Genomic DNA, 27,124 nt, shown 5'->3' with positions numbered 1-27,124 from the left:
CATTCTCTTAATAGAAGGGAGATGTAGATTGTTTTAAATCACACTAGAAAAAGGTCCTCATGGGAACCATGGAGAAAGTGAAGCAAGAGAGTAAACTTGAGCACCTGGCTAGGTTCTGAATTTTCTGTTGGCATAGCAATTGCATGCACTACAACTCTTCCTTGCCTCAGAATGTCAGTGTCAGGGTTAAACCATGACTTTCCCCAGTAATGGAATTTCAGAGCTGCAGGGAGCCTGAGATCATCCAATTCGACCATCTCAGCTAAAGAGGAGGCAGCTGAGTTCCAGAGAGTGACAGGATTTGCCAAGCCAAGGTCACAAGTTACTGGCCAATTTTAGAACACACTAAAAAGTTAGATAAGTAGAAGACTGCTGAATTCTTACTTAGCAGAGCATTCAATAAAGACTTTCAATAACTTATTGAATAGTTGCTACTTTTCTCAGGCTATTAAGGACATATACCAAATGTGCTATGCCTTTGCATTTCTATCATTGTTATGGAACAAATTCTGGCAAGATAAGTTTTCTGTGACTGACCTGGGCTATGCTTTCATGCAAAGTTTGAGGTGTCAGGTTCTTGTTAAGTTTCTCTGCAATCCTAGAAATATTATCCTAAGGCTGCCCAGTCTCCTACTGTTGCTTCCTGGTTTCTTTGTAAAGTGTTGGCCAGCTCCCAGCTGTTATAATAAAAGTAACAGTGATAACACACTGTACTCCCAGATTATCATGCTATTTGTCAAGTTCTCGTACTATTCATCAGGCTGATTTCCTGGAGGGGGAGGCAAAGGGCAAGAACTGCAAAGCCATCTTAAACATATTTCTGTTTTAAATATAGTTTACCAGCTGGGGAAGAACAATATCTCTGCTTAATTTATAGGAAGGAAGTAGAATTCTTCTGCCCAGCTGACTGACTATTCAGTTCAAACCACCAAATGAAATGCCTTGGAGTTAAAACGTGTCAAGAGTGACTTCACAAAATGGAATAACTGGGACATGACTTAGCAATTACTGAGGGCTTTTTGAAGGTTAAATCCTGTCCAAAGGTGGTGCAGTACCCTGAGAGGACTTTTAATGATATACCTGGCAGCCTGTCTAGGGCACAGTTACATGAGAAGTTATCAAAGTGAATAGTTCCACAGCCTCTTTCCAAAGTGACTGGCACAGCCTTGGGTGAACTTTATAGACATTTGCTTAGAAATCCTGGTCTCCATCTAGCATTTCTATGCCTTAGGCCACTGTAGTGAACATAGACATAGACGACTTCCCTACTGAAATCTGTGTCACAGTATGAGTAACCAGACCATATTGTCTGGTTACTAAGTGTCAGATGGCCCAAAAACACTCTGACTCACCTACTTATAATTTGTATGGCCCTGGGAGTGGACTTAGGCTCTTTGGGTTTCATTGTTACCATCAGTACCTCCTTTCTGAGACAGTTGATTTAAGGGTCTGGATAAAATAATACATGTAAATGCCTTAAGATAGAGCAAGGCTCATGGAAGCATGATTAGATGACATTTCCTTTTCCTTAAGGAGGAGACAGAAGTCCACAGCTTTAATTATTTTCATATTTATAGTTCTTGGCTTTTATTCCAGAGATGACCTAAAGGAATTCTGTCTCCTTAAAACTAGACCTTCAAGGTAAGTATTTGAAGATTTTAAAAGTCCAAGTGTTCAATTACCATAGCAGATCTCCCTATTTTAAATAGAAGTATAGTTGATTTACAGTGTTTCATGTGTATGGCAAAGTGATTCAAATATATATATATATATATATATTCTTTTTCACATTCTTTTCCATTATAGGTTATTACAAGATATTGAATATAGTTACATGTGCTATACAGTAGGTCCTTGTTGTTTACCTATTTTACATATGGTAGTGTGTATCATTTAATCTCAAATCCCTAATTTATCTCTCCCCTTCTTTCCGCTTTGGTAACCATAAGTTGTTATCTATGTCAGTGAGTCTGTTTCTGTTTTGTAAATAAGTTCATTTGCATCATTTTTTTAGATTCCACATATAAGTGGTATCATATGATATTTGTCTTTCCCTGTCTGACTTACCTCACTTAGTATGGTAATCTCTAGGTCCATCCATGCTGATATTATTGACATTATTTCATTCTTTTTATGACTAACATTCCTTTGTGTGTGTATATATATATATATATATATATATATATATATATATATATACCACATCTTTTTTATACACTCACCTGACAATGGACATTTAGGTTGCTTCCATGTCCTAGCTACTGTAAATAGTGCTACAAAGAACATTGGGGTGCATGTGTCCTTTTGAATTATGGTTTTCTCCAGATATAAGCCCAGGAGTGGGATTGCAGGATCATATGGTAGCTCTATTTTTAGCTTTTTTGAGGAACCTCCATATTGTTCTCCATAGTGGCTGTACCAGTTTACATTCCCACCAACAGTGTAGGAGGTTTCCCTTTTCCTCACACCCTTTCCAGCATTTATTGCTTGTAGACTTTTTGATGGTGGCCATTCTGGCTGGTGAGAGGTGATATCTCCTTGTAGTTTTGATTTGCATTTCTCTAATAATGAGTGATGTTGAGCTTCTTTTCATGTGCCTCTTGGCCATCTGTATGTCTTCTTTGGAGAAATGTCTGTTTAGGGCTTCCACCCATTTTTTAATTGGGTTGTTTGTTTTTTTGATATTGAGCTGCATGAGCTGTTTGTATACTTTGGAGATTAATCCCTTGTCAGTCGCTTTGTTTGCAAATGTTTTCTCCCATTCTGTGAGTTTTCTTTTAGTTTTGTTGATGGTTCCTTTGCTATGCAAAAGCTTTTAAGTTTAATTAGGTCCCATTGGTTTATTTTTGTTTTTATTTCCATTATTCTAGGAGATGGATCCAAAAAGATATTGCTGCAATTTATGTCAAAGAGTGTCCTGCCTGTGTTTTCCTCTAGGATTTTTATAGTATCCAGTCTTCCATTTAGGTCTTTGATCCATTTTGAGTTTATTTTTGTGTATGATATTAGAGAATGTTCTAATTTCATTCATCTACATGGGACTTTCCAGTTTTCCCAGCAGCACTTATTGAAGAAACTGTCTATTCGCCATTGTATATTCTTGCCTCCTTTGTCATAGATAAATTGACCATAGGTACGTGGGTTTATTTCTGGGCTTTCTATCCTGTTCCGTTGATCTATATTTCTGTTTTTGTGCCAGTACAATACTCTTTTGATGACTGTAGCTTTGTAGTTTAGTCTGAAGGCAGGGAGGGTTATGCCTCCAGCTTTGTTCTTTTTCCTCAGGATTGCTTTGGCAATTCTGGGTCTTTCATGGTTCCATTTAAATTTTTGGATTATTTGTTTAGTTCTGTGAAAAATGTCATGAGTAATTTAATAGGGATTGCATTGATTCTGTAGCTTGCCTTGGGTAGTATAGTCATTTTGTCAATATTGATTCTTCCAATCCAAGAACATGGTATATCTTTTGGTCAGTTTATGTCATCTTCAATTTCTTTCATCAGATCTTAAAGTTTTCCGAGTACAGGTCTTTTGCCTCCTTAGGTAGGTTTAACCTCGGTATTTTATTCTTTTTGATGCAATGGTAAATGGGATTGTTTCCCTAATTTCTCTTTCTGATATGTTAGTGTATAGAAATGCAACAGATTTCTGCATGTTAATCTTGTACCCTGAAACTTTGCCAAATTCATTGATGAGCTCTAGTAGTTTTTGGTGACATCTTTAGGATTTTCTCTGTATAGTATCATGTCATCTGCAAACAGTGACAGTTTTAGTTCTTCCTATCCAGTTTGGATTCCTTTTATTTCTTTTTCTTGTCTGAGTGCTGTGACTAAGACTTCCAAAACTATGTTGAATAAAAGTGGCAAGAGTGGGCCTCCTTGTCTTCTTCCTGATCTTAGAGGAAATGCTTTCAGCTTTTCACCATTGAGTATGATGTTAGCTGTAGGTTTGTCATATATAGCCTTTATTATGTTGATGTAGGTTTCCTCTAAGCCCACATTTTGGAGAGTTTTATCATAAATGTGTGTTGAATTTTTTCAAAAGATTTTATGCATCTGTTAAGATGATCATATGGTTTTTATTCTTCGATTGGTAATGTGGTGTATCACACTGATTGATTTGTAGATATTGAAAAATCTTTGTATCCCTGGGACAGATCCCACTTGATCATGGTGTATGATCCTTTTAATATATTGTTGGTTATTATGTTGAAGATTTTTGTGTCTATGTTCATCAGTGATATTGGCTTAATAGAATGTATTTGGGAGTGTTGCCTCCTATTCAGTTTTTTGGAAGAGTTTGAGAAGGATCGGTATAAGTTCTTCTTTATATGTTTTGCCTGTGAAGCCATGTGGTCCTAGACTTTTGTTTGTAGGGAGTTTTCAAATTACAGATTCTATTTCACTTTTAGTGATCAGTTTGTTCAAATTATCTATTTCTTTTTGATTCATTTTGGTGAGCTGTATGTTTCTAAAAACTTGTCCATTCCTTCAAGGTTGTTGAATTTGTTGGCATATAATTTTTCATAGTATTCCCTTGTTTTTTTTTTTTTTTTTTTGGATTTCTGTGGTATCGGTTGTTACATTTCCTTTTTCATTTCTTATTTTGTTTATTTGGGTTCTCTCTCTTTTCTTTTTGGTAAGCCTGGCCAGAGGTTTGTCAGTCTTCTTTACCCTTTCAAAGAACCAGCTCTTGGTTTTATTGATATTTTCTATTGTTTTTTAATCTCTCTTTTATTAATTCCTCTCTGATCTTTATTATTTCCTTCCTTCTGCTGACTTTAAGTTTTGCTTGTTCTTCTTTTCCTAATTCTTTTTGGTGATAGGTTAGGTTGTTTATTTAAGGCTTTTCTTGTTTTTTTGACGAAATCTGTATTGCTATGAACTTCCCTCTGAGAACAGCTTTCACTGTATCCCACAGATTTTGTATAGTTGTGTTTTTATTGTCATTTGTCTTAAGGTATTTTTAAATTTCCTCTTTGATTTCAGTGTTGACCCATTTGTTTTTTTAGTAGAATGTTGTTTAGTCTCCACATCTTTCTGCTTTTCCCATTTTTTTTCCTGTAATTAATTTCTAGTTTCATACTGTTGTGGTTGGATAAAAATGCTTGATATAATGCCTATCTCTTAAATGTGTTGAGACTTGTTCTGTGACCTAACATGTGATCTATCCTGGAGAATCTTCCTTGTTCACTTGAAGAGAATGTGTATTTTGCTGTTTTTGGATGGAGTGTCCTTTAGATATATATTAAGTCCAACTGGTCTACTGTATCATTTAAAATCACTGTTGCCTTATTGATTTTCTATTTGTATGATCTGTCCATTGATGTGAGTGGGGTGTTAAAGTCTCCTACTATTATTGTTTTTCTGTCAATTTCTCCCTTTATGTCTGTTAGTATTTGTTTTATGTATTTGGCTGCTGTATATTAGGTGCTTATATGTTGATGAGTGTGAAACCCTCTTCTAGTATTGATACTTTTACCATTGTATAGTGTCCTTTATCTTTCTTTATGGCCTTTGTTCTAAAGTCTGTTTTGCCTGATATGAGTATTTCAACCCCTGTTTTCTTATCTTTTCCATTTGTATGAAACAACTTTTTCCATCCCCTCACTTTTAATCTATGTGTGTCCTTTGCCCTAAAGTGGGTCTCTTGTAGGCAGCATATTGTATGTAGTCTCTTGTTTTTCTATCCAATCTACCACTCTGTCTTTTGACTGGTGCATTTAGTCCATTGACATTTAAGGTAATTATTGATAAGTATGTATTTATTGCCATTTTAAACCTTGTTTTCCTCTTGATTTTATATTCCTTCTTTGTCCCTTTCTTTTTCTTTCTGTTTTTCCTTCCGTGGTTTGATGATTTTCTTTTGTTTTATCCTTATGTTCTCTTCTTTTTATTTTTGGTGAAACTATTATATATTTTTGATTTGTGGTTACCCTGTTTTTCAAGTATGTTAACCCCTTCCTATATCTACTTGCCTTAGACTGGTAGTCATATAAGCTCAAACACATTCTAGGAAATGAAATAAAAAATCTACATTTTCTTACTCTGGTTCCCCACATTTTATGATTTTGATGTCCTCTTTTACATCTTCATGTTCATCCTTTTGCTCTTCATTGTGGTTATCACAAAAAAAAATTTTTTTTAATATGCATACTGGCTTATTTAGGTGACTTCCTTTCCAATTGTGATTTTTCTCTTTCCTATAGATTCTTACCTCTTTTCTATTTAGAGAAGACCTTTCAATATTTCCTTTAGGATAGGTTTAGTATTGCTGTATTCTTTTAGTTTTTGCTTGTCTGAGGTATTCTTTACCTCTCCCTCTATTCTAAATGATGATCTTGCTGGGTAGAATATCCTAGGTTGCAGATTTTTCCCTTTCAGGACTTTGAATATATCTCACCACCCCTTCTGGCTGCAACATTTCCGTAGAGAAACCAGATGATAGCCTTATGGGGGTTCCCTTGTTATTTACTCTTTGTTTTTCTCTTGCTGCCTTTAGAATCCTCTCTTTACCTTTAACTTTTGCCATTTTTATTATAATACATCTTGGTATAGGTCTGTTGGGTTTATCTTGTTTGGGACCCTCTGTGCTTCCTGTACCTGGATATCTTTTTACTTCTTTAGGTTTGGGAAATTTTCAGCCATAATTTCTTCAAATACATTTTTGATCCCCTTCTCTCTTTCTTCCCCTTCTGGAATCCCTATTATGCATAGATTGGCGTGCTTTATATTATTCCCATAGGTCTCTTATATTGCTTTCAATTTTTTCATTTGGCTTTCTGTCTGCTGTCCTGATTGGGCAATTTCCATTATTCTATCTTCCAGATCACTTATTCATTCTTCTGCATTATTCATTCTGCTATTCATTGCTCAGCTTTCATCTCAGCAAATGAGTTTTCTAATTTTTCTTGGTTCCTCTTTATAGTTTCTAATTCAGTTTTACATTACTCTGCATTTCTGTCAATAGCCTTTCTTAATTCCTTCAGTATTTTCATTGTCTCCTTTTTGAAATTAGTGTCTATTAGATTGAAGAGGTCTATTTCATTGTTTGTTCTTTCAGGAGAATTCTCTTGGTCTTTTAATTGGGAGTGGTTCCTCTGCTTCTTCATTTTACTTATATTTCTCTTATTCTGTGAGTTTAGGAGAAACAATTATCTACTGTTGTCTTGGAGGGCTATTTAGATGTGGGAGCATCCCTGTGTAGCTTGGTGTGGGTTTAATATTTTTGGTGCAAGGGATGTTTTTAGAATGGATGCCTGTCACCTCTTTCCTCACTGTATGCTGGCCATTATCCCCTTGTTAGGGGGTGTGCAGATGCAGTGGCTGGAGCCCAGTCCTGGGATTCTCAGCGGTGGTGGCAGCTCATGTGCACCCCCGGAGCACACAATGGGAGCAGAGGTGGCTCACAACCATTCCTGAAGCCCTAAAGGGCAGTGGTGATGGCTTCTGACTGATCCTGAAGCCCAGGGGTGTGGTGGTGGGGGCTTGTGACTGTTCCTTAAGCCCAGGGCGGGGGGTGATGGGGTGGTGGTGGCAGCTTGCAACTGCTCCTGGATTCCATAAGGGTGGCAGTGCTGGCGTGCAAACACTGCTGTAGCCTGAGGGGGTGCTGCAGCAGTGGCTAGCGATCACTCCTGTACCTCGTGTAGGTGGTGTCTTGCCACCTGAGAGTGCATGCAAGGGAAAAGCCTGCAATGGCGGGTCTCCCCACTGCCCTCATGCACCCCCCAAACAATGGCACCTGGCCTCTAAGGTGGGCTGGGCTTCCCCTGCATACACCCTCAGTGGCAGTTGCACCAGACTGCAGCCCCTTCAGTCTGTTTCCACTCATCCCATACCAGTCTTCTCCCCGGGTTTGATCTCCAAAGCCCAGCTTCAGCACCCAGTCCATGCCCACACCAGCGGACACTCATCTCAGTCTGTGGAGTGCAGGGCAGTGGCACTGACCATCTGTTCAGGTCTCTCTCTGTTCTAGCTGCTGCAAACCGGTTACTGCAATCTCCTCCAAGGCTATGAGGCTCCCCCTTCTGTCCTGACTGATTTCCCTGCCAGTGAGCGGTCTTCCCATGTTGCTCCCTCCCAGGGGCACAGGTCCTGTCCAGATTCCTTTCTCACTTTCTTTTTTTTTTTCTTTTGTCCTACCCAGTTACATGGAGATCTTCTTGCCCTTCCAGAAGTCTGAGTTCTTCTGCCAGAGTTCAGATACTCAGTGAGAATCGTTCAACCTGTAGATGTATTTTTGATGTATTTGTGGGAGGAAGTGAGCTTCACATCCTACTCCTCCACCATCTTGATTGCTTCTCCCCCACAATTAGTTTTTGATAGCATATTTTATATCTAATTGTTTTGTGTACCCCTTAACTGCTTATTGCTGAGGTGGATGATTTCATTACTTTTGTCTTTTAACCTCCCTACTAGCTCTGTTTGTGGATGATTTCATACCTTTAATCTATGTTTGCCTTTACCAGTGAGCTTTTTCATGCCATATTTTTTTGTTTGTTTGTTTCTAGTTCTGACCTTTTCTTTTTTGCCTAGAGAAGTTCCTTTAAGATTGCTGTAAAGCTGGTTTTGTGGTGCTGAATTATTTTAGCTTCTGCTTGTTTGTAAAGCTTTTGATTTTTCCATCAAATCTGAATGAGAGCCATGTTGGGTAGAGTATTTTGGTTGTAAGTTTTTCCCTTTCATCACTTTAAATATATCATGCCACTCCCTTCTGGCCTGCAGAGTTTCTGCTGAAAATCATCTGACAGCCTTATGGGAGTTCCTTTTTATGTTATTTGCTGCTTTCCCCTTGCTGCTTTTAATATTCTCTATCTTTAATTTTTGTCATTTTGATTACAATGTGTTTTGGTGTGTTCCTCTTTGGGTCAATTCTGTATGGGGCTCTCTGGGCTTCCTGAACTTGGGTGACTGTCTCGTTTCCCAAGTTAGGGAGGTTTTCAGCTATTATTCTTCAAATATTTTCTACGTCCCTTTCTCTCTCTCATCTCCTTCTAGGACCCCTATAATGTGAGTATTAGTGCAACTGATGTTGTCCCAGAGGTCTCTTAAACTGTCCTCATTTCTTTTAATCCTTTTTTCTTTTTTCTGTAGCAGCAGTGATTTCCATTATCCTGTCTTCCAGCTCACTGATCCCTTCTGAATCATTTAGTCTACTATTGATTCCTTCTAGTGTATTCTTCATCTCTGTTTGGTTGTTCTTTAAATTTTCTAACTCTTTGTTAAAAACTTCTAACTTCTCGCTCTGTGCATCCATTATTTTCCTGAGTTTTTTGATCATCTTTACGATCATTATTCTGAACTCTTTCTCAAGTAGACTGCTTATCTTCACTTCGCTTAGTTTTCCTTCTGGGTTTTTATCTTGATAAATCTTCTCTAATAAAGGCATTTGATCCCATACAGTAACGAATTCACACTCCTATTTTATAATAACATAGTCTTCATTATTAACATAGTCAGAAAATTAAATAATTTTAAAATAATTTGTATAATATATTCTCCTAGTTAGTTTTCTTTTAAGATTTAATTTATCTTGCTGTTAATGTTTGAGTTGCTGTTGAGTCATAAATTTAAAAAAATAAAATTATGTTAATTACTGTTATTTCTTACCTTTTCATTCCTCTAAGTGCATTCCTAATGACTAAATAGTTAAATGATTCTTAGATTTTATAGTACTGTATTAACATCAAATTTAAAGTACTTCCAAGGAATTATTTTGGAAATTATGTTTTTAAAGAAGATAATTATCTCTTTTTTCAGAGTGAAATTAAGATTAATTTCAGTTTGTTTTTAAAAGGTCCAAAAATTACTGAGGTTTTAAATATATGTCCATTCAGCATAGATATAATTACAAAATATATTTGCATCTTTGGGTAGGTGTAAGAAGAACTGACACATCATACTCCCCAGAAAATTTCCCATATTGCTCCCCCTCACTCCTGAATGGAATAAAAAACAAAGATAGCAAATCTAGACTAGAATGTATCATTAGAACAGTGAAAATTAGAAAATGATGCCACACATCACTCACTTGAAAGATGTATCTCTTTTCTGGAATCAATGGAATTTAGTCAAGACAGGAAGATGGTGATATCATTTCTTTTCTCAAGAAATTAGGGCAGCTTTACAGAATGAAATTAGATGAAATTCGGACCAACCCATTAATGATTTCCAATATCTATACATGAGAGCTAGAGATGTAAGTCTTGGATGGCAGAGAAAGACTTGCTCCATCTTGGATCAAGGTTTCTTAGGCTTAAACACAGCATTGGAAGAGACAGCATTGCCTGAGGTTTTGCCCCTGACCTAGATTTCATAAAGCATCTTAGGTTCTCTCAGACATTTGGGAAGCAAGCTTAAGAGTAGAGGGGAGAGACTGAGAGAAGAGCAATGAAGTACCTTGAAGGGTAGTTGCTGCTGGCCAACAGCTACCACAGAGAACCCAGGATTATCAACATCTTTTCCAGCTCACCTTCCTCATTGTAGTGGCCTCACTCCAAAATGAGTGAGCAAACACCAAAAGAAACCAGAAATAAGAAGGGTCACCATAATGGGTGATATCTCTCCTTTCCTGGGCAAATATACATCCCATCAAATTTAGATTTTTAAAAAGTTGTGCAAAAACAAAACTTCCTTTCTTTAATTATCCAAGACAATAGCTTTCTCTTCCTGGCCTTCAGGATTCCATAACTGTGATTGAAAATAGTTTACAAATGGAATGTGAATACTGTAAGTAATTTTTAAAAACTATAACAGAGCGTATGATAAATTCTGGTCACTAAAAGAATTAGGAAGATAGGAAGTGAAGATAGGTTAATTTATTCATCATTTATGAAGGTAAGCATTAGTGTTTAATTTCTGAGGTTAACTTTCAAGAAATATGTATTTAAGCATTTATTTAAATATATGAGTGACACTAAAGGAACAGTAACAAGTTTTATTACTTCTAAATTATTAAAGTAGGAGTTAGAGAACACTCCATGTAACAAAAGGCAGAAAACAGAATTTCAATCAGAGAGAGAGAGAGGGAGATGATGACATAAGAAAAGGAATAGCAAACATTAACTTACACAAATGAATATAAATATTTGTCTATTAAAAGAACAAGTATCTTTATGTTAGGTCATGAATAAAATCCAACAATATCTTTCTACAAGGAAGACAAGTGAAACAAACTGACTCTTTCAGTTAGCATAAATGGTGAAAATAACAATGGAAAATGAAATTAGGGGTTGCAATATACACCAAATGAAAAATAGTTCAAGGTACAAAGTATTAAATGGAGCCAAATCAGTGAAGAAAACATAAAATCCATAAAAATTTTTATATTAAAATCTATGATATGAAAACTGTTGGAAATATAAGAAAACACATAGAGAAACATGATGAAAGTGTTGCACTTAACATACCTCTTTCAAGCCAGAATGGCAAAAATTCAAGTCTGGCATTTAGGAGAGGATATTAGCATATTGCTGAAAAGGTATAATGAGTAGAAATTTGGCAGTGTCTTATAAAATTCAAACTGTGCCTGTCCCTCAAACCCCTGATACCAATTCCAGGAATATATGCTATAATAATTCACTGGATAATTATTTATAATAGCTTTATTTTTTTTTAAGATTTTTTATGATGTGGAACAATTTTAAAGTCTTTATTGAATTTGTTACTATATTGCTTCTGTTTTATGTTTTGGTTTTTTGGCCACGAGGCATGTAGGATCTTAGATACCCAACCAGGGATTGAACCCTCACCTGCTTCATTGGAAGGCAAAGTCTTAACCACCGGACCACCAGGGAAGTCCCCTGTAATAGCTTTAGAAAAAAGAAAGAAAGAAAAAAACTAGAAAACATCTAACTATTTTAATATACAGATATGGCTAAATAATATGTGCTACAGTCATAGGATAGACTACAGCAGTCAAGAGAAACAAGCTATACGTATAGAAAACAGCCTGAGTAAATCTCAATGATGTTATGCTGAGTTAAAAAAAAAAGCCGGTTTCCGAATGTGTACTGCAGATGCCATATGTCTGTATCATTATTAAACTTCTCTCCAAAAGCCTGGGTGGGGGGGGGGGCGATATATAAATATATATAATTATTATTAGTTTTTGTCTGTTATATATATATATGGGTCATAGGTCTAATAAATAAAAATTCAAATCCCCCAATAGAAAAACTAGCAAAGTCATGAATAGCTAACTCACAAAAGGAAAGAGTACTCAAATAGTCAGTAAACATTCATGGATGTTTTCATTCAACAAATCTGCTTTGAACATCTACTATGTGCCAAGTACTATTGTAGGCAGGGGGATACTTGGGAAAACAAAACAAGCAAAAATCTCTGTCTTCTTGGAGCTGACATTCTAGTGAGGGCAGTAGGGGGAAAAATTAAGCTAATAAGCAAACTACATAAATGAATACATAAATTGTATATTAGGAGGTAAAATGTTGAGCGGAGGAAGGCAATGGGAAAGGGGCTAGTAAGGGGTGGGGAGGGGAGATGTTGCTGAGAGAATACCAGTTCAGCCCTGAGGGCAGAGCCCAAGCTTTCCAGAAATAGGGAAAGGAGCAAAGGTCAGAAGCGGAACGTCTGGTATGCAGCTCAAGCACAGCTAGAGAGCAGCAGGAAAGGAGGTCAGAGGACAACTTAATGGAGAAGCAAGGACTTTGGCTTTTATCTAGAGTGAGATGAGATGGGAAGCAGTTGGAAAAATGGAGAGTTTCAACACAGTGGCAATCTGATTTATTTTAGCAGAATAATTCTGATTGCTTTGCTGAAAATAGACTCTCCAGAGTTGGAGAGGGTATGAGTCACACTCATGTCTAAACTTTACAGAATTTGTTTTTAAGGATCAAAATGCTTGAAAGGTGCATAGTCCCTAATCAGCAATAACACTTTCAGGAAATAAACAATTTCTGAAAAGTAAAACACATTCATGTATACATATATGCAGAAATATTAGTATATAATAGCAAAACTATGGATATAACCCAAGTGCCCAGCAATAAGGGATCATTTAAATAAATTATAGTACATCTTGGGACTTCCCTGGTGGTCCAGTGGTTAAGACTTCGCCTTCCAGTGCAGGGGGTGCGGGTTCAATCCCTGGTCAGGGAGCTAAGATCCCACATGCCTCATGGCCAAAAAACCAAAACATAAAACAGAAGCATTATTGTGACAAATTCAATAAAGACTTTAAAAATGGTCCACATCAGAAAAAATCTTTAAAAAAAATTATAGTACATCTCAACACAGGACTGTCATGAAATAATTTTTTAAATATAAAGAGCAACACTTATCGATAGGAAAATTTAGCCACAATATAATATTAAAGAAAAAAGTTTCTAAGACAGCATTTGTAGTACAGTTTGAGTACATTGTAAATAAATATATGCAGATAGATTTTTATATAAATATACATATTCATGTGTATATTAGTGGATGTATATAGAAGGAGAAAACCCAGAATATACACCAAAATAGTGACACTGAGATTATACTTGACAATGATTTTTTACTTTAATATTTATATTTTTTCTACATTGTATGAACTTTTACAATGAGGGATTAAGGATTTTAAATTTTAAACTACTTCAACTTTGAGGTAAAACAATTTGCACACACTTTGAATGGCAATATAATATCTCATTGAACAAATATGCATGCTTTCTTTGCCTATTCCCCATTGTCGTTCCTGTATCCACATCGTGGATGCTTAAGTCTCTGTGCCTCTTGTGTTATTTCCTTGGGTATAGTCTCAAAACAGCAAGTACTGGAACAATGGCCATGAATGTTTTAAGGCTTTATTACTCATTGTCAAAACCCTTTCCAAGCAGATTTTCCCTGTTTACATGCTCACCAGCAGTGCTATTTCACTCTTCTGTTGCCAGGATAGTTTATTCTCACTCTGTATCTGTCTTTGTTGTTTCGATACGTAGAGTGATTTTTGTAACAGGATGTTAAAAGGGAAATCCAGCTAAAGCGTGAAGCAGATCAAGAGCAGACATGAACACACCGTGCAACACTGACAGAGTACCACAGTAGTTGCCATCAACTCACATTGAGGTTATTTAAGGCTAAGACATTGGCTTGAGGCTCATTTCGTGGCTGTTAGGTGCTGGGAGTCATTGCCTCCACCAGCCCAAGTGGGAGGAGTGGGTGGGGAGTGCCTCCACTTCAGGCCCAGTGACAGAGAGTTCAATGGGCTTCTGAGAGTGCTTGACAGCAGTCACCTACCCCGGGGGACACACTGGACCATGAACTTCCAGGCCTCAGAATTACAAAGGGCAAGAGACAGGCTGTCTAGCTGTGGATGGGGCATTGAAAGGGAGGTGGCTATGTTGTGTGTCCTACTTTCAGGGCAAAGAATGCGTGAATGTTTCTAAGCCATGTGTGAGAGGCAGTCCTGTCTTAGAAGGCAGCCTGGAGGGGCAAACAGCATTGCAAAGAGAAGCTAAAGGTACAAATCAAGGGCTATGGCATTTGCCAGCCCCAGCAAAAGGGTGCTGCAGGTGAGAGATCCCCACAGGAGATCTCGCAGGGGAGAGGTTCTCCAAAACATCCACAAAAGTACCTGAGAAATACAGTAAACTTTAAACCTCTGCCAAGTCCAGAGAATGGCAACACTAGATCATCACAGTGGTACCAGTAGGGTAAGAATGTCAGCACTCACCTTTCCACTCTTTCCTTGCTGTACTCCAATTCCAGAAGACAAGAAGCCTTGGTTACAATACTTTGAGGCAGACACAGAAAAACAAGGTGGAGGAAGAAGGCACTCACACTTATTTCACCCACAGAAGCTGCGGGAAAGGGGAAGCCTTCAAGACCTTAAACCAAGCTTGGAGTTTCGACTATTACTTGGATGCACATTCTTATTAATAAACTGGGACTCTTTGAATTACCCAAGAGTGACAAACAAGACTGTGAAACTTGCCTGAATTTTTATTATTATACCACAAAGTAAACTTTAAAAGATAAAAAGGAGTTGCATTATGACACTATGTGTTACATTTGTATTACTTTGGTTGAAAGTTGGATGTTTTTCCAATATTTACTTGGCAATTGTATTTCTAGTCTTTATGAATTATGTTTATGTCCTGTCCATATTTAGATATTAGGATCTCAGTGATTTTCTCACTGACCTCTGTGATACAATTCTGTACCCTTTTGTCATGAGTATCAGTGTTTGCTCAACAGGCTACTCTACATTTAGAGCTTTATGAAATTAAATGGAAAAAATAATGCCAGATTTTACTTTCTATTCAATTAGACATGTGATCCAGAAACTTCGACTTTTCCATCTAAATTCTAAGTTGTATTTAAGCCAAATTCTATGCCTTTACTACACAACTATTTTAGCCAGAGTAACACTTCAGGGTTTCTCAAACTTTCTTCCACTTAGTGGCAGAGCTTCCTATTAAACTACTTGTTTGTTGACCCTTTAAGTCCTCAAAATTATCTCATTATAGTCTCCCAGAAAACTACTGCAAAGAGATATATTTACATTTTAAATTGAAGTTAAACCCTTTATAATGGGAAACATCTTAAATAGAACTGCAGAAATGGGTTTTTTCATTGGTATTTTCAATAATTTGGCAGTACAGAAAAAAATTCAAGCATTATATTAAAAAGTATTCATACTTTGTACCAGGACCTAGGTCCATACACAACATCATAGGGCACTTTAAGTGCCTAAATAATTAGAGATCAGTACAAAAAGACTTGAACTGAGCCATAGTTTTGACTATGCCCAACTACTCCCATTTTTTCAATCTTTGATAAATTGAATTGATTTGAAACTCTTTTTCATCTGCTTGATCCTCCTTCCTCATCCATATCAGCCCAATGCTGATACTCTCTGCTGATAAAGAATAAAAGTATCATCTGTTCCTGTCAACATGCTGTACTGTGTCTAGACTAGATTGGTGAGGTTTGGGCCATTCCAGTCATGACCATATTTGGTCTATTTTCAACAGAATTTCAGAGTGTTCCCTACTCTGCTAATACAGCCTTCATCTTTTCTCTTCTTTCTCTTTACCAAAGAGTCTACTAGAAATTACTTGAATTAATTCAACTTCTCAATAGCTCCTTCTGAAAATATCCTGTACATTCATTTATTCATTCATTCACTCATTCAACAAATACATATGAAACATCTACTCTATAACTGGCACTGCCTGTCCATACCTTCATTTTGTTTCCTAGACAATTAAAGAAAAGTGCATTTACCTATAATAAAGGATGCATAAATTCTTAGTGAACATTCATCTTAAAAAAATCACTCTGCTCCTGCTTTATTCGTTAGTTTACCTAATGAGGTTAGAAATATGTTTCCCAAAAGGGGTCTTATTTTGAAAAGAACAAAGTTTAGATGACCACAATCAAAAAAACAAGTAGAGGCTGATGCAGCCTTCTGCATATATATAGAGGAGGGCTGACTGATGGGGCTTGAAATTTGATTAAAGGTGATTCCATAGGAAATCTGAAATTATTTAATTAGGTATTTAAGAAAATTCAATCTTTCTCTCATGAAGAGATACCCTCAGGAATGTTGCACATACATTACAATCTCTTTCACCAACTGCTGAAAACATTTTAGATATTTTGTTAAGACCACAGTGGCCTGTACATTAAGAGTTTCTTCAGGAGAGAGTGTAAATTATATCCAATTAGGAAATTACATCGTATCAATTTTGTTTTTCAAGTTTCAATTTTATAAATTTTGAAAATTAATAATTTTAAAAATCAATAATTTTGTAAATCTACATATGAAAATTACTAATATTAATAGAAAAATAAAATTACCATAGTAGATTATAGAAAGATGTGTTCTAAAATCTATCCTAGGTTTTTAGTGTTTGTAGTAATATTAGCATCATCCCAAGGTTGGTCTCTCCTTTGCCATGACTTTCATACAGAAAATCTTAGAGGGCAGAAATTGAATAAATAGCATCAGTGTTTTCAGTGGCCTCAGATTTTCTGTATAAGTTATTTCCTCACTGATATCAGCTGGATTTCATTATCAAAAACTGAAGGTGGTACAGATTAGTGCAAAAGTTGTATTTATAAGAGATCCGCCAGAGCTAGCCTTACAAAATTGATATTTGACACTCTTTATCCAATGGATTTATTTGGCATCTAGAATTGATAGAGTTTACCTTGAACTTTATGAGACTCAAATACCATATGTTATGGAAAATTACAAAAATATTCTGGAAATGAGACTTTCCAAAGGGCTCTGAATAACTTTTTTGGTTTTGGTTGGTCATATTTTGTGTATTTTAATTTTTATTGTATATTGGAGTACAGTTGATTTACAATATTGTCTTAGTTTCAGGTGTACAGCAAAGTGATTCAGTTATACACATACAAATATCCATTCTTTTTCAGACTCTTTTCCCATATAGGTTATTACAGAATATTGAGTAGAGTCCCCTGGCCATACAGTAGGCCCTTGTTGATTATCTTTTTTTTTTTTTTAATACAGTATTGGGGAAGGAGACTTTTACAGCATTGTTTTTTTGTTTGTTTGCTTTTGTTTTGTTTTGTTTTGTTTTTTATTTATGGCTGTGTTGGGTCTTCGTTTCTGTGTGAGGGATTTCTCTAGTTGCGGCAAGTGGGAGCCACTCTTCATCACGGTGCGTGGGCCTCTCATTATTGCAGCCAATCTTGTTGTGGAGCACAGGCTCCAGACGCGCAGGCTCAGTAATTGTGGCTCACGGGCCTAGTTGCTCCACGGCATGTGGGATCTTCCCAGACCAGGGCTCGAACCCGTGTCCCCTGCATTGGCAGGCAGATTCTCAACCACTGCGCCACCAGGGAAGCCCCTGATTATCTATTTTATATATAGTAGTGTGTATATGTTAATCCCAAACTCCTAATTTATCCCTCCCCACCACCTTTCCCCCTGGTAACCATAAGTTTGTTTTCAAAGTCTGTGAGTCTGTTTCTGTTTTGTAAATAAATTCATTTGTATCATTTTTTTTGATTCCACATATAGGTGGTATCATGTGATATTTGTCTTCCTCTGTATGACTTATTTCACTTAGTATGATAATCTCTAGGTCCATCCATGTTGCTACAAATGGCATTATTTCATTCTTTATTATGGCTGAGTAGTATTCCATTGTATATACATACAAAATCTTTTTTATCCATTGTGCCTTTGATGGGCATTTAGGTTGCTTGCATGTCTTGACTATTGTAAATAGTGCTGCAGTGAACATTGGGGTGCATGTATCTTTTTGAATTATGGTTTTCTCTAGGTATATGCCCAGAAGTGGGATTGCTGGATCATATGGTAGTTCAATTTTTAGTTTTTTAAGGAACCACCATACTGTTCTCCATAGGGATTGTCCCAATTTACATTCCCACCAACAGTGTAGGAGGGTTCCGTTTTCTTCACACCCTCTCCAGCATTTATTGTTTTTAGACTTTTTGATGATGGCCATTCTGACTGTTGTGAGGTGTTACCTCATTGTAGTTTTGATTTGCATTTCTTTAATAATTAGCTATGCGGAGCATCTTTTCATGTGCTTTTTGGCCATCTGTATGTCTTCTTTCGAGAAATGTCTATTTAGGTCTTCTGCCCATTTTGTTTGTTTGTTTTTTGTTTGTTTGTTTTATTGGAGTATAGTTGCTTTACACTTCTGTGTCAGTTTCTGCTGTACAGCAAAGCGACTCAGCCATACACATACATATATCCCCTCTTTTTTGGACTTCCTTCCCATTTAGGTCACCACAGAGCACCAAGTAGAGTTCCCTGTGCTACACAGTAGGTTCTCATTAATCATCTGTTTTATACATAGTAGTGTATATATGTCAATCCTAATCTCTCAATTCATCCCCCCCCCCTTTCACCCTGGGTATCCATATGTTTTTGTCTCTAATTTCCACTTTGCAAGTAAGATCATCTTTACCATTTTTCTTGATTCCACATATATATGTTAATATATGATATTTGTTTTTCTCTTTCTGACTTCACTCTGTATGACAGTCTCTAGCTCCATTTATGTCTCTGCAAATGACACAATTTTGTTCCTTTTTATGGCTGAGTAATATTCCATTGTATATATGTACCACATCTTCTATATCCATTCCTCTGTTGATGGACATTTATGTTGCTTCCATGTCCTGGCTATTGTAAATAGTGCTGCAGTGAATATTGGGGTGCATGTGTCTTTTTGAATTACGATTTTTTCAGGGTATATGCCCATTAGTGGGATTGCTGGGTCATATGGTAGTTCTATTTTTAGTTTTTTAAGGAACCTCCACACTGTTCTACATAATGGCTGTATGAATTTACATTCCCACCAACAGTGCAAGAGGGTTCCCTTTACTCCACACCATCTCCAGCATTTACTGTTTGTAGATTTTTTGATGATGGCTATTCTGAATAGTGGGAGGTGATACCTTGTTATAGTTTTGATTTGCATTTCTCTAATAATTAGCTATGTGGAGCATTTTTTCATGTGTTTTTCGGCCATCTGTATGTCTTCTTTGGAGAAATGTCTATTTAGGTCTTCTGCCCATTTTTTGTTTGGGTTCTTTGTTTTTTTGATATTGAGCTGCATGAGCTGTTTGTATATTTTGGAGATTAACCCATTGTCAGTCACTTCATTTGCAAATTTTTTTTCCCATCCTCTGGGTTGTCTTTTTGTTTTGTTTATGGTTTCCTTTGCTGTGCAAAAGCTTGTAAGATTATTAGGTCCCATTTATTTATTTTTGTTTTTATTTTCATTACTCTAAGAGGTGGATCCAAAAAGATATTGCTGCGATTTATGTCAAAAATTGTCCTAACTATTACTTCCTCTAGGAGTTTTATAGTATCCAGTATTCCATTTAGATCTCTAATGGATTGGTCTCTTGGATTCCTTTTATTTCTTTTTCTTCTCTGATTGCTGTGCTCAGACTTCCAAAACTATGTTGAATAAAAGTGTGGAAATCTTTGTCTTGTTCCTGATCTGAGAGGAAATGCTTTCAGTTTTTCACCATTGAGTATGATGTTACCTGTCGGTTTGTCATATATGGCCTTTATTATGTTGAGGTACGTTCCCTCTATGCCCACTTTCTTGAGAGTTTTTATCATAAATGTGTGTTGAATTTTGTCAAAAGATTTTTCTGCATCTATTGAGATGATCATTTGTTTATTTTTGGTTTTATTGACATTACTCTAGGAGATGGCTCGAAAAAGATATTGCTGTGATTTATGTCAAAGAGTGTTCTACCTATGTTTTCCTCTAATAGTTTTATAGTATTCGGTCTTACATTTAGGTCTTTAATCCATTTTGAGTTTGTTTTTTGTATGGTGTTAAAGAAATTTCTAATTTCTTATTTTACATGTAGCCATCTAGTTTTCCCAGCACCAGTTATTGGAGAGACTGTCTTTTCTCCATTGTATTTCTTGCCTCCTTTGTCATAGATTAATTGGCCATAGGTGCATGGGTTTATTTCTGGGCTTGCTATCGTGTTTCATTGATCTATATTTCTGTTTTTGTGCCAGTACCATACTGTTTTGATTGCTGTAGCTTTGCAGTATAGTCAGAAGTCAGGGAGCCTGATTCCTCCAGCTCCGTTTTTCTTTCTCAAGATTGCTTTGGCTATGCAGGGTCTTTTGTGTTGCCATACAAATTTTAAGATTTTTTTGCTCTAGTTCTGTGGGAAATGCCATTGATAATTTGACAGGGATTGGTTGAATCTGTAGATTGCCTTGTGTAGTACAGTCATTTTGACAATAATGATTCTTCCAATTCAAGAACATGGTATATCTTTACATCTGTTTGTGTCATCTTCAATTTCTTTCATCAGCATCTTATAGTTTGGGGAGTACAGGTATTTTGTCTTCTTAGGTAGGTTTATTCCTAGATATTTTTTTATTTTTCATGCAATGGTAAATACGGTTGTTTCTTTAATTTCTCTTTCTGATCTTTTGTTTTTGTTGTATAAAAGTGGAACATAGTTCTGTGTATTAATTTTGCATCCTGCAACTTTACTGAATTCATTGATTACCTCTAGCAGTTTTCTGGTAGCATCTTTAGGATTTTCTATGTATAGTATCATGTCACCTGCAAACAGTGACAATTTTCCTTATTCTTTTCCAATTTGGATTCCTTTCTTTTCTTTTTCTTCTCTGATTGCCATGGCTAGGACTTCCAAAACTATGTTGAATAAAAGTGGTGAGAGTGGAAATCCTTGTCTTGTTCCTGATCTTAGAGGAAATGCTTTCAGCTTTTCACCATTGAGTATGATGTTACCTGTAGGTTTGTCATATATGGCCTTTATTATGTTGAGGTATGTTCCCTCTATGCCCACTTTCTGGAGAGTTTTTATCATAAATCGGTGTTGAATTTTGTCAAAAGCTTTTTCTGCATCTATTAAGATGATCATATGGTTTTTGTTCTTCAAATTGTTAATGTGCTGTATCACACTGATTGATTTGTGGATATTGAAAAATCCTTGCACACCTGAAATAAATCCCATTTGATCATGGTTTATGATCCTTATAAAGTATTGTTGGATGCAGATGGCTAGTATTTTGTTGAGGATTTTTGTGTATATGTTCATCAGTGATATTGGCCTGTAGTTTTCTTTTTTTGTGATATCTTTGTCTGGTGTTGGTATCAGGGTGATGGTGGGCTCATAGAATGAGTTTGGGTGTTTTCCTTCCTCTTCAATTTTTTGGAATAGTTTCAGAAGGATAGATGTTAACCCTTCTCTAAATGTTTGATAGAATTTGCCTGTGAAGCCATTTGTTCCTGGCCTTTTGTTTGTTGTGATTCACAGTTTCAATTTCAGTGCTTGTAATTGGTCTATTCATATTTTCCATTTCTTCCTGGTTCAGTCTTGGGAGATTGTACTTTCTACAAAATTGTCCTTTTTTTCTAGGTTGTCCATTTTATTGGTGTATAGTTGCTTGTAGTAGTCTCTTATGGTCCTTTGTATTTCTGTGGTGTCTGTTGTAACTTCTCCTTTTTCATTTCTAATGTTATTGATTTCAGTCTTCTCCCTTTTTTTCTTGATGAGTCTGGCTAAAGGTTTATCAATTTTGTTTATCTTTTCAAAGAACCATCTTTTAGTTTCATAGATGTTTTCTATTGTTTTCTTAGTCTGTATTTCATTTATTTCTGCTCTCATCTTTATGTTTTCTTTCTTCTACTAACCTTGGGTTTTGTTTGTTCTTCATTCTCTAGTTGATTTAGGTGTAGGTTTAGGTTGTTTATTTAAGATTTCCCTTGTTTCCTGAGGTAAGATTGTATTGCTATAAACTTCCCTTTTAGAACTGCTTTTGCTGCACCCCATAGGTTTTGGATCGTCATGTTTTCCTTGTCATTTGTCTCTAGGTATTTTTTAATTTTCTCTTTGATTTCTTCAGTGATCCATTGATTGTTTAGTGACATATTATTTCACCCCCACGTGTTTGTGTTTTTTTCTTGTGGTTGATTTCTAATGTCATAGCAATGTGGTCAGAAAAGATGTTTGATATGATTTTAATTTTCTTAAATTTATAGAGGCTTGCTTTATGGTCCAGCATGTGTTCCATCTTAGAGAATGTTCCATGTGTACTTGAGAATAATGTGTATTCTTCTGCTTTTGGATGGAATGTTCTGTAAATATCAATTAAGGCCATCTTGTCTAATGTGTCATTTAAGGCCTTATTGTGTTTCCTTATTGATTTTCTGTCTGAGTGTTCTCTCCATTGATGTAAGTGAGGTGTTAAAGTCCCCCACTATTATTCTGTTACTGTTGATTTTTCCTTTAATACTGTTAGCATTTGCCTTATATATTGAGATCCTCCTGTGTTGGGTGAACATATATTTGCAATTGTTTTGTCATCTTCTTGGATTCGTCCCTTGATCATTGTGTAGTGTCCTTCTTTGCCTCTTGTAACAGTCTTTATTTTTACGTCTATTTTGTCTGAGTATTGTTACTCCAGCTTTTTTTTTTTTAATTTCATTTGCATGGAATATCTTTTTCCATCCCCTCACTTTCAGTCTGTATGTGTCCCTAGATCTGAAGTGGGTCACTTTTACACAGCACATATACAGGTCTTGTTTTTGTATCCATTCAGCCAGTCTATGCCTTTCTTTGTAGCATTTAATCCATTTACATTTAAGGTAATTATCGATATGTATGTTCTTATTGGCATTTTGTTAATTGTTTTTGATTTCTTTTGGTAGGTCTCTTTTCTTCCCTTCCTATTTTGTTCTCTTCTCTTGTGATTTGATGAGTATCTTTAGTGTGGTGTTTTATTATGGTTTTTCTTTTCTGTGTGTGTATCTATTGTAGATTTTTGTGTGAGGTTCCCATGTGGTTTTTATTTAGCTATATATATATATTCATATATATATATATATATATATATATATACACATATATATGTGTGTATATGTGTGTATATATAAATGATTTTTTCAAGTTGCTGGTCTCTTCAAATGCATTTCCAACATCCTGGATTTGTGCTCTCCTCATGATTGCTGGTTTTAATATCATATTTGCTTGTGGATGATTTCCAACCTTTACTGTATGTTTGCCTTTACTGGTGAACTTTCCCATTCGTAATTTTGTTTGTTTCTTTCTTTCTAGTTGTCGCCTCTTCTTTTCTACCTAGAGAAATTCCTTTAGCATTTGTTGTAAAGCTGGTTTGGTGGTGCTGAATTCTCTTAGCTTTTGCTTGTCAGTAAAGCTTTTCATTTCTCCTCAAGTCTGAACGAGAGCCTTGCTGGGTAGAGTATTCTTAGTTATAGTTTTTTTTCCTTTCATCATTTAAATATATCATGTCACTCCCTTCTGGCCTGCAGAGTTTCTGCTGAAAAATCAGCTGATAGCCTTATTGGGATTCCCTTGCATGTTATTTGTTGCTTTTCCCTTGTTGCTTTTAGTATTTTCTCTTTGCCTTTATTTTTGTTAGTTTGGTTAATATGTGTCTCTGCATATTCCTCCTTGGTTTTATCCTGTATGGGACTCTCTGTGCTTCCTGGGCTTGAGTGAGTGTTTCCTTTTCCATGTTAAGGAAGTTTTCTCCTATTATCTCTTCAAATATTTTCCCTGGTCCTTTCCTCTCTCTCTTCTCCTTCTGAGACCCCTATAATGCAAATGTTGGTACATTTAATGTTGTCCCAGAGCTCTCTGTGACTCTCTTCATTCATTTTCATTCTTTGTCTTTATTCTGTTCCATGGCAGTGATTTCCACCAGTCTGTCTTCCAGCTCACTTGTCTGTTCTTATGCCTCATTTATTCTGCTAATTATTCACTCTAGTATATTTTTCATTTCAGTTATTTTATTGTTCATCTCTGTTTTTTGTTCTTTGAATTATCTACCTCTTTATTAAACATTTCATTTATCTTCTTGGTCTGTGCCTTCATTCTTTTTCTGAGATCTTGGATCATCTTTATGATCATTACTCCAAATTCTTTTTCAGGTAGATTGCCTATCTCCACTTCACCTGGTTGTTCTTTTGGGTTTTTATCTTGTTCTTTCATCTGGAACATATTTCTCTGCCATCTCATTTTTTCTAACTTTCTGTTTGTGGCCTCTATTCTGCAGGCTGCAGGATCGTACTTCCTCTTGCTCCTGATGTCTGCCCCCTGTTGGTTAGGTTCGTCCAGGGACTTGTGCAGGCTTCCTGGTAGGAGAGACTGGTGTCTGCCCACTGGTGGGGGGAGCTGGGTGTTGTCCCTCTGGTGGGCAGTGCCATGTCAACAAGTGTGTTAAGTGGCGACTGTGAGCTCAGGACGGCTTTTGGCAGCCTGTCTGCTGATGGGTGGGGCTGTGTTCTCACCTTGTTGGTTGTTTGGCTTGAGGTGTCCCAGTACTGGAGTCTGCAGGCTGTTGGGTGGGGTCGGGTTTCAGTGCCAAAATGGCAGCCTCCTGGAGAGCTCACACTGATACATATTCCCTGGCCCTCCACTACCAGTGTCCTTGCCCTCACCATGTGTCACAGCCCACCCCTGCCTCCCCAGGAGACCCTCTAAGACTTGCAGGTAGATCTGGCCCAGGCTCCTGTGGAGTCACTGCTTTCTCCTGGATGCCAGTGCACATGAAACCTTGTGTGCACCCTTCAAGAGTGGCATGTCTGTTTCCCCCAATCCTGTGGAGCTCCTGCTCTCAAGTCCCCTAGCCTTCAAAGCCCAATTCTCTGGTGGTTCCTCCTCCCGATGCCAGACCCTCAGACTGGGGAGCCTGACGTCTGGCTCAGAAGTCTCACTACTGTGGGAGAACTTCTGAGATATAATTGTTTTCCAGTTTGTGGGTTGCCCACCTGGTGGGTATGAGATTTGATTACATTGTGAAAATGCCCCTTTCTCATCGTGGCTTCCTCTTTGTCTTTGGATGTAGAATATCTTCTTTGATAGGTTACAGTCTTTTTTGTCAGTGGTTGTTCTAGAGATAGTTGTGATTTTGGTATTTTGTGAGAGAGCTCCAGTCCTTCTACTTCAACATCTTGTCTCCTCCCTTCTGAATGTCTTGATATTAACATGAGAGTCACTAATATTCCTGAAATCACTGAAGAAATTTGACTGCTTGATGGCAATACTTCTGTCAACGTCCTCTTTCTGTCTGTCATTTATCCTGTAAATCTTCTGCCCAGATGGACTTTGCCTGGTAATGGAGAAGACAGAGTCCTCAAGGAAAACGGAATTAAAAGGTTATTGGATTATAGTTAAGTCACATGTTATACTCCCCTCTCTCCTAGTGACAAAATGACTGATTGATGATTGATCCTTGTGGAATGCAGCAAAGAAGATGCTAAGGAACCTTCAGTTTACATTAATAAATTATTTTAGTTGACAGTAGACTACAGAAATAATTGAATGTGCAAATAGAGATTCCCTCTTCATGCAATTCTTTTTTTAAAAATCGTGTTATTTGTATATCCAGATTTTAACATTCATTTGATATTTTATTTAAAAGGCTTTATTTTTTCCCCTTATATTTTGAGGAAGCTAAAATTGTGACAACTATTTAATGAAATAAAGGAAATGGTTACCAAGTTTCTAAACATATCTATTTTCTTATAACACCTTTTTATATTACCACTATGTTTGAATTTCAGTAATCATGTTACAGATTATTTATTTTGTCCAAAAAAAGACAAAAAGAGAAAATTACAACTTGGGAAAAAATGTCAAAGACCAACATGTCTTGGTTTATAATGCTCTATTTTTATTTTTAGTGTCTCAATGTAAATAAGCAGGTGAGAAATGATTGATTTTTTTCCCTTACAGCGGTTTACCTCTGCAAAAGAACAATGCAAAACAAAGCAAGGCTGGAGCTAGCCGACTATGAAGCTGTAAGTACCAAAGACTTCCTGACAAAGAAAAGTATAAAATGAGCAAGAATAAGGCCTACGGTCATTTCTGGGCACTCTTAACTTTCTACATTCATGGATCTTAGGGATCAGATTTCCAGGGAAGGGCAGCATAATGATTTAACATATCCCTTACTTGCTTACTTCCTCTCATCATTCACACTGAGGATGGTGAAATTCTAAATACACAAACTCAGAGAAGAAGGAGGAAGCATATCTTATTTGCTAAAATTGACTTAAATGTAAAAACTTATATATATGTGTATATATTCTATATATAATGAAGATATCCAAACTTAGAGAATTATAGAACATTTACACTGGGAAAATGGTTTTTGCAAAACCTTTATGTTGGTCACCATCAGCAGATTAAATTAATCTTATGTAATTTGTCCATATGGTTGCTATGTTCTGATTTACTAAACTTGAAGCACTGTCTACAAGTGGGTAGTAGGGGGCTGAGGGTTTACATTTTTCTCAGGAACTGGATAGACTGATTGAATCAGTAGTAGAGAGTATTGCTTTCCTGTTCCTCAGTAAAATGAGCACAGGAAAATCCAATGGATTAGTCTTGAGCACTTTTTTATATAAGGTAAGTTTAGTATTTTTGATTTTTAGTTATATTCTCCAATATTAATATTCATAATAGGTTCTCCTGTGTCCCCTTTGATTGTTAATATGAGTATTAGCTGCATTCAGTGAGCATGACTTATCATTCCAAGTACACTTACTCCTTTAGAAATTCTGATTTGTTTTTTTGGTAAGTACATATGGTAGATAAACTAGAAGGGAGTAGTAAAGCTGAGCACCAGA

General features: G+C 36.4%; 1 protein-coding gene across 9 annotated transcripts in view; it reads left to right on the top strand.

The window, feature by feature from the left end:
- Positions 1-27,124, top strand: part of RGS7 (regulator of G protein signaling 7) — a 588,042-nt gene that overhangs the window by 466,598 nt on the left and 94,320 nt on the right. For all 9 annotated transcript variants that reach the window (XM_068541654.1, XM_068541660.1, XM_068541659.1 and 6 more), the window contains one exon: positions 26,229-26,293. In XM_068541654.1, coding sequence (XP_068397755.1) covers positions 26,229-26,293 — 65 coding nt within the window. The remainder of the gene's footprint in view (positions 1-26,228; positions 26,294-27,124) is intronic.

This window comes from Eschrichtius robustus, chromosome 3 (assembly GCF_028021215.1).
Source record: "Eschrichtius robustus isolate mEscRob2 chromosome 3, mEscRob2.pri, whole genome shotgun sequence".
NCBI classification, from domain to species: Eukaryota; Metazoa; Chordata; class Mammalia; order Artiodactyla; family Eschrichtiidae; genus Eschrichtius; species Eschrichtius robustus.
Note: the sequence above shows the minus strand (reverse complement) of the source record. Positions and strands in the feature narration are given on the sequence as shown.